The 14778-nt window shown below is 38.4% G+C and overlaps 4 protein-coding genes across 4 annotated transcripts; 2 read left to right on the top strand and 2 right to left on the bottom strand.

Moving 5' to 3' along the window:
• Positions 1–158: 158 nt before the first annotated feature.
• LOC309488849 (olfactory receptor 1M1-like) lies at positions 159–1070 on the top strand (the record flags this gene model as incomplete). The annotated part of the gene is made up of 1 exon (XM_082157265.1): positions 159–1070. The coding sequence occupies one exon, from the start codon at positions 159–161 to the stop codon at positions 1068–1070; it is 912 nt and encodes a 303-aa protein (XP_082013391.1).
• A 478-nt stretch (positions 1071–1548) lies between these two features.
• or42a9 (odorant receptor, family 42, subfamily A, member 9) lies at positions 1549–3954 on the top strand. The gene has a single exon (XM_082158482.1). It carries the CDS (start codon positions 1611–1613, stop codon positions 2445–2447), a length of 837 nt encoding a protein of 278 aa, XP_082014608.1. The 5' UTR covers positions 1549–1610; the 3' UTR covers positions 2448–3954.
• Positions 3955–4424: 470 nt separating this feature from the next.
• On the bottom strand, positions 4425–5919 carry coa4 (cytochrome c oxidase assembly factor 4 homolog). The gene is made up of 2 exons (XM_082158498.1): positions 5795–5919; positions 4425–5636 (listed from the first exon to the last, which is right to left on the bottom strand). Exon 2 carries the CDS (start codon positions 5633–5635, stop codon positions 5375–5377), a length of 261 nt encoding a protein of 86 aa, XP_082014624.1. The 5' UTR covers position 5636; positions 5795–5919; the 3' UTR covers positions 4425–5374.
• Positions 5920–6983: 1064 nt separating this feature from the next.
• Positions 6984–7952, bottom strand: LOC309488848 (olfactory receptor 10A2-like; the record flags this gene model as incomplete). The annotated part of the gene is made up of 1 exon (XM_082157264.1): positions 6984–7952. One exon carries the CDS (start codon positions 7950–7952, stop codon positions 6984–6986), a length of 969 nt encoding a protein of 322 aa, XP_082013390.1.
• Between the last annotated feature and the right edge of the window lie 6826 nt (positions 7953–14778).

Below are 14778 nucleotides of genomic sequence, written 5' to 3'. Positions count from 1 at the left end.
GCATATATAATAAATCAGGGAAAGTCTGCAGCCTGAGCAAACCTTACTAAGGCCTAACTGTGAGTATATCATATTCATTATTTATTCATTTTTATTATTATTATATAAATTGTAAAATTGCTTTTCTGCCCAGACAGGATGAAAAAAAGCATTTGAACATGATTCAAGAGGTCACTGGAAATAGGAATATTTCCTTCCTGTCTGCTGGATTCTCTGGTATACCTCACATGAGATATTATTATATATTCCTGTTTATTGTCTACTTTATTTCTTGTCTAGGAAACTCCTGCCTCATGTTTGTTATCATTACGGACAGAAATCTTCACACTCCTAAATATATCGCTGTCTTTAATTTATCACTGACTGACATTTGTGAAAATACCGCTGTTATCCCTCAGCTTCTGGATGCAGTTTTGTTTGGGAATCAGTTGATCTCGTATGGATTGTGCATGTCCAATATGTTATTTGTTTCAGTGGAGTCACAAACTCTCACTGTTCTGTCTTTTGACAGTTTAGTAGCTATTTGTTTACCACTGAGGTATCATATGATTGTGATCCATAGATCAATGCTTGTTATGATTGGTGCTTTATGGACATTGGCACTGATGCAAACAATAACGGCAGCAGTTTTCATGACTAGACTTTCTTTCTGCAGAACTAGCGTCATAGTCCTTCGTTTCTGTGATCACAGGTCTGTTTTCCCAAGCTGTGTCATCATAAGTGTTTTGTTTCAGGTGATCATCATGTTTCCAGTACTTTGTATGATCTTTTCATATACATGCATAGCTGTGGCATTGTTCAGAATCACAACCCCACAAAGAGCCACAAAGACATGTACTGCTCATTTAATATTAGTGGCTGTATTTTATGTGCCCATCTGCCTAAAATATGTCTTTCAGGTCAACATCAACACTACAATAATTATTCTTTCTCTGACCTCTGCACTTCCTCCAATGCTTAACCCTATAATCTACACATTTATAACAAAGGAGTTTATAGCATCTGTGCAAAGGCATATAAAAAAAATGATCATGTTTTCATCTAGAATACCAACTGTGTTCCAGTTATAGTATGGAATTCCTCTCATCTGTACATTTATTTTAATGTAATTATCATTAAAGTACACTGTGTATTATAGAATGTTATAGAATTACTAAAGGTGAAACAGTGTTTGTTTTTGTGTTACTTGAAGCATAAATTGTAAGTGCAGCATCTTTAATCTTGTGCCAGTCTGATTTTCTAATTATAAAAGTTCGTCCCCTATTCATTTGTATTGTACTTTTTAGACACACTGTACTGTATTTATTCATCAAAACTGTTTAGGAAGGCTGGTCTATAAAGACAAGGGTTATTACATGAATCGTGGTGCCAAGCAATACTGACAAATACACTGAAATCATTATTTTAATATTCTGTTAATGATCTAAAAATAGTTCTTTATCACAGGTAACACAGCATTCCAGACAACAGGCAACGCCTCTGCAAATGAGACTTTTGTTCGTCCTGCAACATTTTTCATCAATGGTTTTTCTAATGTGCCATATGCAAAATACTACTATGTGTTCTTGTGTTTTGTATATGCTGTGACTGTTTTAGGGAATTCATTTATCATGTGTATCATTTATTTGGCCCGCAGACTTCACACAGCCAAATATATTGCCGTTTTTAATCTGGCCCTTTCTGATCTGTGTGGAAGCTCGGCTATGATTCCAAAACTCATAGACATGTTTTTATTTGAGCGCCAGGAGATTTCATATGAAGAGTGCTTGATGAATATGTTTTTTGTCTTTCATTTCATGAATGTGCAGTCTTTGACACTACTTGCCTTGGCTTATGACAGACTGGTTGCTATTTGTTTTCCTCTAAAGTACCATGCAGTTATTACCAAAACATCCATGTCATTCATCATAGGCAGTATGTGGATTTTTTCTGTGACTTTTTTTGCTGTACTTGTGGGTTTAGTCAACAGACTATCTTTTTGTAGAACTAATGTGGTTAATAGTTATTTCTGTGATCACGGTCCTGTCATCAGCCTTTCCTGTAATAGTAATTTCATAAATTATCTCTTGGCATATATTTGTGTTGGTCTTCTGATTTGCATGCCAGTGATACTGGTAACCCTCACATATTGTTGCATTGCTGCAGCATTGCTTAAGATTGCTCATGGTGCTGATCGCATCAAAGCCATGAAAACCTGCACCTCACATCTCATGTTAGTGGCAATTTTTTATCTTCCAATTTTAAGTGTAAATGTTAAATCCATTTCAACATCTATTGATCAAAACTCCCGGATAATTAACAATTCCTTGACACAAATAATACCACCTATGCTGAATCCCATCATATACACTCTAAAGACAGAGGAGGTCATGCAATCCATAAAAGAACTGTACAAACGACGCAAGGTGAACACTATTTCAGAAAAAAATGTGAAACAGAGAAAATAAATACAGGTCCTTGTCCCATTATTATTATTATTATTATTAATGATTGTATGACAGAAACCTGATACAGTTTCTTACATTTAAATATTGGACAAACTATATTATTTAACTAAAATCATTTATCAAATCATCATTTAACAAATGATCAGGATTGGCGGGTTTGATGTTAGATATTATAAAATAATTGTATTCTCATGTGTGATTAGAATTTAACATTACAGTGCTCAAATAAAAAAATTTGATCCGAATTTGTGTGGCTCCTTTGTTGTAATTTACAGTGACATCACCAAGGAAAATTCACTCCAAAATCTGCAGTTGGATTTGTAATTTAGGCCGCTGCATTACAGACATTTGTTAGCAAAAACAATAAAGAAATGAAAGAATAAGACATAATATATTAAAGGGTAAATAATAACTTTATTTTCTTTAAAGGAGCTTCTCAAAGTGCTTTACAAGGTAAAAATACAAGGAAAACACCAAATAAATCAACAATAGTACATTGGTGTATTAAAACAACAAGAAATCAACAATGTTAGCATAATCAACAGTAGCTAAGAAAAAAAAAATTTCAAATATGTTTTAAAAATTCCAAGAGAATATGGAATTTTCCCATATTTCAAATGGAAGTTGGTTCCACAACCTGGGAGCAGATAAAAAGCTCTTTCACCCATGGAACATAACTGTGTTTGATGGACATCCAACAGACCATGCTGAGAAGAGCAAATACTTTTTTTTAGGAATAGCCTATATGGTGTTAAAAGCTGAGGTAAATAAGCCAGACTCTGTCCATGGAGTGCTTTGTATGTGAGCATAATAACTTTAAAATCAACTCTGATTTGACTGGTACCCAGTGCAATGATTTCAAAATGGCTTCAGAATTTTGAACATACTGTAGCTTATTTAGAGTATGCTTTCGAAATCCCAGTAAGAAGCACATTACATTCATCAATAGGAGAAGAAACAAATCCTATTAATTAACTTTTCTGCAACTAAAAGGGATAGCATTAGACACAATTTTGAAATAACTCCAAGATTAATAAAGAAGTCTTTACAACATTTTGTACATGAGGGTCAAATGTCAATGAAGAATCAAAGATCACTCCTAGATTCCTTCAATTCTTTTAAAACTCAAGCACTGAACCATCATTGATAAGAGCTGTTTGGCCAACTTTATGGAGCTGATGAGGAGAACCAATAAGTTTGAGTTTTATCACCGTTTAAACCAAGAAAATGATTAGCCAAAGTGATTGTTAACAATGTCTGGAATCTGTGTGTCATCGTATTGGCATTAAAAGTGAATCTAGTTCTGTGTGGCAAAACTCTTAAACGTTTAAAGGGATAGTTCACCCAAAAATGAAAATTCTGTCATCATTTACTCACCCTCAAGTTGTTTCAAACCTGTATGAATTTCTTTTTTCTGCTGAACACAAAAGAAGATATTTTGAAAAATGTCGGTAACCAAACAGTTGATGGACCCCATTGACTTCCATAGTAGGAAAAAAAAATACTATGGAAGTCAATAGGGTCCATCAACTGTTTGGTTTTGGTTTGGTTTGGTTTTGGGGTCAACTATCCCTTTAATAATAAATTACAAAAGAAATTACTTTACAATGAATTCAATTTATTTTTTTATTGCACACTTGACCTGAATGACTAGAAGCCTTATGTACTATATCCACCTAAATACCCCTTAAAATTGTGCCATCTAGTGGTCATCAGACTAAACTCAAATTACTGACATTCCTTACTGTCACAGTTATAAACAATACCATGAACATGCATGAACAGTTTTCAAATGTTCAGTCAAACTATAAGATGCAGAAGTGGTTCTGTTAATGTAATAGTCACACTCACGTGTTATGCTTTGCTATCCTATTGAGGCCTGACATTAGAAGAAATCAGTCACAGTCAATTAACAATATGAGGGGCTGATACCTCTTCATATCTAAACAGCCAGAGTAAGAGTACTCACACACAGTCCAGTGGCCTATGTAACAATTAATTGTAATTGCTAATTTTATTCATTGTGATTTGTTTATTTACACACATCAGTGGCTTCTGGTATACTTTTTGATCTCCGTAACTTAAAAAAAAATAAACATGCTTGTGTTATAATTTAAGGACGTACTACTAGAAAAGAGTAAAGCAGACGTATACACTAGTAAAGCTCAGACACAACATTGTGGAAGCTTGTTTCCGCCAGTTTCTCTCACAATTCTGACTTTTTTCTCTCACACTTGTGAGTTTATTGTACAATTCTTTTTTCCTACAATTCCAAGTTTAGGTATAAACTCACAATTGTGAGTTATAAACTTGGAATTGTGAGGAAAAAAGTCAGAATTGTGAGATATAAACTCACAATTACCTTTTTTCAGTTCCAACTAGCAGCACATACTGTTATACCAGACAAATCTACTACTAAACATACTAATGTGCTGTTGTATTCCCTCTAAAATGATATCACTTCATGCAGGATGATTTTTTATTTTTTATTTTTTTTGTTAAAGGGTAATCCACAAAAGATAAACAATATAGAAAGATGCACAAAAAAACCTAAAGACCGATTCAATTTAAACATATTTTGAAGGGGGAAAAAAGAAACACCAGGAATGTTTCTTTAATACAATTGTCCAGTTTTTAAGTTCAATATAGCACCTGAGCACATTGCAAAATGGCTACATCTGCTCAAACCAAAGTATATATAAAAAATTGTGGAGTTTAATATTCAACCCAGCACAAGACGACATGTCCAAAAGTCTGAGACTAGTGTAAAAGCCTTTGTTTGGTATCTTTCTGGTCACTGTGTAATAAATGCTATGTAGGCCTATATTGTAGGCCTGCATATTGAAGTATTTCTGTCTATGCATTCTTGACACTATGCATTTTGTTAAGAAAACGAGATGGATATGTTTTATTGTGCAGCCGTTACATCAGGCAGATTGTGTAGCTGACGTCCTTTGCTTCAGGAGCTGCTCTTTTCGAGTGTTCTGGTAGGTGGCCATGCACTCCTTAAACTTCTGAACCTCAGTCTGACACTTCCTCCAGTCCTGATTCTCAGCCATACAGTCCTGCAGAGCGTAGTGAAGCTCAGCACAGCCTGTCCTGGAGATCATCCCATCCAATGGATCATCCTCATTCTCATCCTCACTCCTGCTCCGGTTGTGTGGGGATGGGGAAGGAGCCGATGCCATACTGTCAGAAAAACGATAATTTAAAGATGTGTGTGTTATTATAACGATCGAAGAAAATGTATGTAAACAAACCGGTCGTATATCAGTAACGTATTCGTTTTTCTTTCACGCTCGCGTGTAGAAAAAACTCTTAAAGATGTAATATTTAAATAAACTTGCCTTTGCAGTTTGTGATGATATCAAGAGTTTACTTCAAAAAGGTTTCATAACTTGTCTAGCCGGGCACATTTCATATCAGGAACAGGAAATGTGTTACATTGGTAAAAGTCCGAGTCTATTCATCGACGTAAGTAAAATGACAGTACATGTAATTACAATCGTTATCCACTAGATGTCAATGTTATATCACAAAATAGCAATGGACTGAAGCCACTTGTTCACGAAATCAAGTCAAAATAGTTTTTCTACACGTTTCATGTATATTATTTATTGTTGTCTAAAAGGGATAGTTCACCCAAAAATGAAAATTCTGTCAACATTTACTCACCCTCAAGTTGTTCCAAACCTGTATGAATTTCTTCTGCTGAACATAAAAGAAGAATATGGGTAAACAAACAGCTGATGGACCCCATTAATTTCCATAGTATGGGAATTATTTTGTCAATATCACTTAAATAAGAAATTCATACAGGTTTCAAACAACTTGAGGGTGAGAAAATGATGACAGAATTTCTATTTTTGGGTGAAATAAATCCCTTTGTGTTAGGTTAACTTTCTGAACAAATGCTGGTCATTGAGCCAACGGTTTTGACCTTGTTGAAGTAGTTAAACATGGCACCAGCTTTGCACTTTGAAGACCAAGCAGCTTTTGATTTTAATCAGAGACATAGGATACAGGGTAAATAAAGTTTTAAACAGAGCAGTTAAAAGAAAGACTTTATGTTAAAAAAATAAATATAAATATAGTTTATATAGTTAATAACTCACATTATTGACAGCTTTTTCACAGGTGTAAACATTTTGTGAATATATAACATTGTTATCACACTTATATTCTTTCTGTCCATCCATTCTTAAATTATTTATGAACTTCAAGAATTTGCATTATTTAAAGGATTTTTGAATGCAAAGCGAAAACAAAAACTGGCTGCGTACAGTATCTAGCACAATGAGAGAAAACATGGAGATGTGCTTTCTTTGACTTTTAAATGGTGCGAGTTGATCAAGCAAAAATCATTTTTACAAGTTACATGCAGAGCAAATGTAGAATTGGGAGAATTACATTTAAAAAAAAGCATTTTAAACCACAAAATAATACAAAGAAGCATCCCAGAATGCCTCCAAAATAATATTAATAACATGTATAATATCAATTGAATCACAATTATGTTCTACATTAATGTGCATTTTACAAAGCATGAACAGACAGTCTGCGTGTTAACAACGAATAAATCCTGCTTCTAATCTCTTTAGTTTTCAATGAGTAAATGATGGGATTCACACAGGGTGTGATGAGGGACGACAAAGACAAGCACACCGTTCTTACATTTGGGTTTATAATAGTTCCAGAAAATCCAATATTGAAGATAATTAAAATTGGAATGAAGAATAAGGCCACTAACACAAGGTGTTCAGTGCACGTGGCCAGCGCCTTATAACGGCTCTGGTTATTTTTCATTCTAAATACAGCAATTAATATACCAATGTAGGTCAAGAAAATAAAAGTAAAAGGTGCAACCATGAAGAGTATAGTTAAAGCAGTGGCAAAATTCCATTGGTGCGTCGTATCGCCGCAAGCGAGTCTTAAAACAGGTGTATAATCGCAAAAATAGCTGTTGACTTTAAGAGAGCCACAAAATGAGAGGGTCAGGATGGATGAAGTGCCGTAGAGTACTGTAGTAAGACCAAAGAACCAAACCGCACCAATTATGTAAGCCATTCTACTGTTTGTGTTTATAGACTCCTGTCTTAAAGGCAAGCAGATCGCAATGAATCTGTCATAAGAGAGAACACATATGGAAAACGACTCAAGGAATATAAAAGCATAGTAAGTGTACATTTGCACAAGGCACAGTTTGAATGGCACAAAATTATCTAAAACAAGGTAAGTCTTTATCATGCCAGGCACAAGAGAAGTGCTGAGAACAAGATCAACCAAAGCCAGATTACCAACAGCCATGAACTTTGGGACATGCAGTCGGTGGTCATAGAAAATGATGATGATCAGAAAGACATTGCATTTAACTGTGATCACATAGAGCACAGTGAGGAACATGACATAGATGTTATTGTAAGGCAATGAACTCAAGGCAACAATGTAAAATCCTGCAGGCTGAATGAGGGAGTTGTTGGGGGCAGAATTGCTGGCATTCTGCATGGCCGTCCTTCCTTTAACTTGACTGTAGCGTTCTTTGCTTTCAGTGGACGAGAAACCAGGCAGATTCCTGTGAGAAACAGTCATAAACAGCCTGTGCTGTTATTATCATATAACATGTTATTTGATGACAGAAGCCTTTATCAAATTCAGCAACAAGAATGAAAATATAAACATAACATGTTACAAGGATTGTCTTATTCATATACATGCAACAATGTTGTGATGGTTTGTAGATAGTGCAGACCGCACTAATGTCTTCCCTGCAGTTTTTGCCGTAGCTTCACAGTTCTGGAACACTGTGAATCCTGAATGTTAACTCGGTAATCTTTTATGGGCAATATATTGTAAATTTGTCCTCCAGAGGTGTCATTAAACAGGAGAGATTCTCAGGTATCTAAACAGCCTTGAGAGAAAAGACATTCATTACTGGTGTTTGCTTCACTAAAGTGAGATTATGGTATAACTAATTGGCTTAAGTCTCACTAATTAGTCTGTTTTTGTGTAATTTTTTTGCAACAGTAATGCAAATTTCTCATGTGGGATAATGCAAAGATGGCATTATAGAAAATTGTGAAAATTATAACAAAACTTGACATTTAAAGGGAAAAGCTGTAAAAAAAAACTTTCTGAAGTAACTTTTTGATTTCATTTATACAATGAAATAAATAAACAAATAAATAAACCTGTTCAATAAGTTTTTATTTATTTTTATTTATTTTTTATCTTTCTGTTCATTAAAGTGTAACTTGCAGGTTAACCACCACAACCAATTAATGTGTAAATTAAAGTGCTCAATATGTATATATGTAAAAATTTCTGTCTTAAAATGCGTTAAAATAACATTTATTGGGGTTTCTTCAAAGGTAGCGTGTTTTTACAGCAACTGGGTGATGATGTCATAAAAGGAAGTTGCAACCATACTCTGCTAGACTCCTAAAGGCCAATTTATACTTCTGCGTCGAGTGTACGCCGTAGTGTACGTCGTAGGCTACGCACGTAGGCGACGCCGTCGTGAGCATTTATACTTCTGCGAATGTCTGTGTTGCTCTGCAGTTACACCGCCGAAACGCTAGTTGGCGCGGGTGGGTTTTAATGTTCCAGTTCCACTGTGTTTACATTCCTCGCGGCTGTTTTGAGTTTAGGTTTCTACGAGCAATGGCGACTGAAGGAGTCATACAGATGGCTGTATTTCCGCACTTCTTCAAGCAATCTCTCGGTCACTTGGTCTATTTCCATGGCTCTTCACTGATCTTCGGAATTTAAAAATGGCGGGCGGGCGGTGCAGAGTGCAGAAGATCATTCCGGAAATGCGTAGGAGGAAAACACGATGCTATCCAGCCGACCAATCACAGATCTTGCGGTCCGCGTCGCCGCGACGCGTAGTTACATTTTTGAGGAGGTGCGCGTCAGGGTACGGCGAAGGGTACGACGTATGGTACACGTCAATGCGTATGCTACGCCGTACCTTCTACGCGCACCCGACGCAGAAGTATAAATTGGCCTTCAGGCTTGTTCGACTTCATACAGCTCTGCGCAGACCGATCGGCAGCTGACTTGAAGCAGTGCATGCCGGTTAGAAATGTTGTCCGACTTGATACAGCGCCGACGCCACGTGACTGTGACATATGCCATCAAAGTACCGCGAGAGCATTTCGAGAGTAGCCGGAGAACTCAGCCAGCGTAGCTTCTCAAGAGCGGCTGCACTGGGCTGCAGGAGGGCTGATGACGACACAGCTGTTCCACGATTGGCCGGATTCACCGCATGACAACGATCACGTGTGTTTCGTGTTTATTCGAACACCTTTAGTTATTCTAAAGCTCACAAATCAGTTTTTTATAACAGTAAACACTCTTTTCATGTCGTATGTTCTATTGTGTCATGTTTATCAAATTAAAACTGATTAAAAAACGTATAGACTCCACTTCATTAATAGTAGCAATTATGTTGAACTTTATTCTTGTTCAAACAGACGCTGTATGAAGCAGTACATAAAGTAGGCCTATTGAATGAAAATGTCTCTGAAACATCTGTGTATTATTTGGCCAATATTACATTTATTTCACTTCAGCTGTGGTAAAGTACGCGAACACCACGTGAGCGGTCACTACGGGAACCAGAAAGTGTCCGACTTCACGTCTCCGTTTGCAGCTCCTCCCCGCCTGCACGTGGCTACTCTCGCCGATCGGTTACATCCAGCCGCAGCCGATGTCGAACACACCTCTACTGTTTGTGACTGTTTGTGGCTTGATTATATAGAGAACGACTGGGAGACTGAGGAGGTGGGAAACTAGTGGTGACAAAGTACCGGTACTTCGGTACTGAAAATGTGACGGTACCAGCATTTCTGTAGTACCGGGTATATTCGGTAACCAGTAGGCAGCTGCGTTAAGTCGCTTCCATGTTTATCTAAGCACGGGGCTCCAGACTAACCAGACTAACACGGGGCTCCAGCAGCAGCTTTTCCAGGACCCTTCGCCAGTTACCTCGATCATGTGTTGTGGTTGAGTGGGTCAGCCCTCACCGTTGGTGAGGCTGAAGATGACATCACCACTCAACCACACACACCAGCAATCTTCACCACGCCACCCATCATCATCTGGAATTCAGGCGCCAGTCCAGCCAAGCCTGCACTTAACGCCGATCCAGCCGAGCCTGCACTTCACGCCAGTTCAGCTGAGCCCACACTTCACGCCAGAGCTGCCGAGACCAAGGCAGTATGCGTCGTGCCCGCCGCCCCGAGACTGTGAGCGTCATGCCCGCCGTGCCTGTGATTGACAGCGTCGTGCCCGCCAAGCCTATGTCCGAGGTTGATGATTTCTCCGATCTCCCTCCTCTCATCGGCCCTGACGAGCCCGAGTCTGTGAGCATCGTTCTCCCCGAGCCAGAGTGCTCAAAGCCCTCATCGCTGGTCCCGCCCAGCACAGAGCCTTCACCGCTGGTCCCGCCCAGCACAGAGCCTTCACCGCTGGTCCCGCCCAGCACAGAGCCTTCACCGCTGGTCCTGCCGCCCAGCACCGAGCCCTCTTCACGGTCCCCATCAGTCCAATCAGAGACTGTTTTTAGCCATCCTTCTCCTGTACCCGGGACTTTCCCCAAGTATTTTTTTTGGGGGGGGGGGGGGTCCTGGCCTCCGTCCTGGCCACTCGAGGGACCACGGCCACCCGAAGGGTCCTCACCGCCGTGGTCGCCTGAGGGGTCCGCACCGCCATGGCCGCCCGAAGGGTCCGCACCGCCATGGCCGCCCGAAGGGTCCGCACCGCCATGGCCGCCCGAAGGGTCCGCACCGCCATGGCCGCCCGAAGGGTCCGCACCGCCATGGCCGCCCGAAGGGTCCGCACCGCCATGGCCACCCGAAGGGTCCGCACCGCCATGGCCACCCGAAGGGTCCGCACCGCCATGGCCACCCGAAGGGTCCGCACCGCCTTGGTCCTGTCTTCAACCTGCACCGCCTTGGTCCTGTCTTCAACCTGTCTTCAACCTGCACCGCCTTGGTCCTGTCTTCAACCTGCACCGCCTTGGTTCTGTCTTCTGTCTGCACCGTCGTGATCACCTCCTCCTCTGTCTGTCCTGCCACCATCCTGGAGTCCGTCCTTCTGAACCTGTTCCTCCTTCCCGTCACGGACTCCAGGATGCCCACCCCCCCTCCCGTATGCTGCCTCCTTCGGCGCGGGACGCGCCTTGCGGGAGGGGGGAGTAATGTCACATTCACGGTCTGTCATCGTCCTGTCTGCACTACAGTTCCCAGAATCCTCCTTGTTTCCACACCTGAACTCACTCCCTTCATTACCCACCTGTTCATTATTATCTGCATCACCTGTCTTGTGTTCATCTGTGTATTTAAGTTCCTGGTTTTCACTCTTCACTTGTCGGTCAATGTTTGTTTATGTTTGGTTTAATCTATGCTCTGAGCACACGCTCCCTGCTTGTATTTGTTATATTGAGAATTAAAACCTTTGATTTATCATCTTCGTGTTCGCCTCCTACTTCATCTACCCAGAAGCCTGACAGGTTTCAACAAAAATACTGAGCACCAAATCAGCATATTAGAGTGATTTCTGAAGGACTTTTGAGGAATGTAGGTGAATCGACTGAGTGAATATACAGTGGTGTGAAAAAGTGTTTGCCCCCTTGGTAAATATGATCAAATATGGCTGTAAAAAATAAATCTGCCTTTTTAATCCTTTTGTCCCGTTTGAAGTTCCAGTAGTGTCAGTTACTTTTCAAATGTTCTATGGTCAGATGAAACATTAGCTTTTTTGGCAGCAAACACTTAAGATGGGTTTCTTAAGTGTCTAAAAAATCTAAACCTGACAGCCTGTGCTAGAAATCTCATAACGGAGAACAGGATGGAGAGATTCTGTATGGAGGAATGGTCTCTGATCTCTTGTCAGGTGTTCTCCAAACTCCTCAGGCATTATAGGAGAAAACTCAGAGCTGTTATCTTGGAAAAAATAGGTTGCAAAAAGTATTTAATAAAAGGGGGCAAACAATTGTTCCCAACGTATTTTGGAGAAAAACATTTATTTCATAATGTGATTTTCCCCCCACTTTCAATTATTTTACTTCAATGAAAGGCTACATTTTTGCACATTTTTAAAATAATATATCAAAAGGATTAAAAATGCAGATTTATTTTTTACAGCCATATTTGATCATATTTACCAAGGGGGCAAAAACTTTTTCACACCTCTGTATATATGCTACCTGCTAGGATTGACATGATGATTGTTGATGACAAGTTGATTGGATTGATTATTTGAACGTGCTCCTCCAGAACTTTGTTTAATGAAACATCATTTATGTGATTGCAAGCATATTGGGCTAAGGACTTGGGATAAGGTCTGCACCATAGAGTTTCATGACAGAACTTTGTATTTATTTTAAATTGTAATATTATTTCACAATATTATTAATTGTATTGTATTTTTTTTTATCAGATAAATGCAGCTTTGGTGAGTATATAAGATACTTATTTCAAATCATTTTGTAATATTGCTTTCAGGAACAAAGCACACAATGAAAGAAATAGAGAACAAAAACAGTTTTTAATGAAATAAACAAGGAAAACTCAGGAGATTGCAGGAGATTGCAGGAGAATACATAACATAACCACGTTAATACTGACGATACCAGACAAATCAACAGAATGAAACTCGTTGCTTAAATAGAAAGAGTAATCAACCTGAACAGAAACAGGTGTGTGGAAACTATAGAAACAACAAACGGGCAAGCAGACAGGGAAAACCAAAACTCTATCCATCCAAACGTCAAGCGAATCTTTCCAAAGTTTGCAAAAAAAAATTAAATAATAATAATACAAACAAACAAATGTGAATTAGGTGCGTCTCAGTCAAGTTGTTAGAGCTGTTGATGGTGGTATCGGTAACCTAGTAACCAACAGTAAATAAAACACAGTCTTGTGTTTAATTTTCGCTACGGCAGAATTTATTAGGCAAATTTGTTTCCTTCTCCCATTATTCGCATTAACTATTTTTCGCGCAAGGCAAGTTTATTTATATAGCACATTTCATACACAATGGCAATTCAAAGTGCTTTACATAGAAGAAATTAAAATAATAAAAAGAAAGAAGAATAATTAAAACAGTTTAGAAAAATAAAATACAGTACACTGTAAAAAATGTCTAACCTCTCCAAGTCAAAATTTTCTAGTGACTGGTCACATCTAAATTTTTTAATTGGCCCAAGTGCAATTCTTGTTGCAATAGTCTGTTAACATTGGCTCAATGAGAAATAATATGTCAGACCAATTGAAAAATGTAGATGTTATCAGTCACTAGAAATTTTTGACTTGGGGATGTACATTTTTTTTTTACAGTGTACAGTACAGTACAAACAGTCGGACGAACAGTGGCACAGTGCTCATTCAGTAAATGCATAGCTAAACAGAAGTGTTTTGAGTCTGGATTTGAATGTGACTACTGTAGGAGCACATCTGATCTCTTCTGGAAGCTGGTTCCAGCTGCGCCTGGCATAATAGCTAAAAGCGGACTCGCCATGCTTAGAGTGAACCCTTGATATTTCTAGCTGATATGATCCTAATGATCTGAGTGATCTGTTGGGTTTATATTCAGTGAGCATATCTGCAATGTATTGAGGTCCTAGGCCATTGAATGATTTATATACCAGTAATTATACTTTAAAATCAATCCTAAATCTAACTGGGAGCCAGTGTAAAGACCTGAGGACTGGTGTGATATGTTCATATTTTCTGGTTCTGCTCAGAATCCAAGCGGCAGCGTTCTGTATGAGCTGCAACTGTCTTATGGTCTTTTTGGGAAGGCCAGTGTTAAAAAATAAATATAAATATAGAATAAAGCTCCAAAGGAATTGAATAACATGGACAATCAAAAGCTACAGTTTTAATCAGATCAACATTGCACTCACATTATTGACAGCTTTTTCACAGGTGTAAACATTTTGTGAATATATAACATTGTTATCACACTTATATTCTTTCTGTCCATCCATTCTTAAATTATTTATGAACTTCAAGAATTTGCATTATTTAAAGGATTTTTGAATGCAAAGCGAAAACAAAAACTGGCTGCGTACAGTATCTAGCACAATGAGAGAAAACATGGAGATGTGCTTTCTTTGACTTTTAAAAGGTGCGAATTGATCAAGCAAAAATCATTTTACAAGTTACATGCAGAGCAAATGTAGAATTGGGAGATTTAAATAAAAAACAATGCATTTTAAACCTCAAAATAATACAAAGAAGCATCCCAGAATGCCTCCAAAATAATATTAATAACATGAATAATATCAATTGAATCACAATTATGTTCTACATTAATGTGCATT

The sequence above is a fragment of the Leuciscus leuciscus genome (genome assembly GCF_965113295.1).
Source record: "Leuciscus leuciscus genome assembly, chromosome: 24".
Classification (NCBI taxonomy): Eukaryota; Metazoa; Chordata; class Actinopteri; order Cypriniformes; family Leuciscidae; genus Leuciscus; species Leuciscus leuciscus.
This window is presented reverse-complemented; position numbering and strand designations above follow the sequence as displayed.

What these genes read in the sequence shown, in the direction of transcription:
- or42a9 (XM_082158482.1), top strand. Translation starts at nt 1,611, where the DNA reads ATGTGTATCATTTATTTGGCCCGCAGACTTCACACAGCCAAATATATT.
- coa4 (XM_082158498.1), bottom strand. Translation starts at nt 5,635, where the DNA reads ATGGCATCGGCTCCTTCCCCATCCCCACACAACCGGAGCAGGAGTGAG.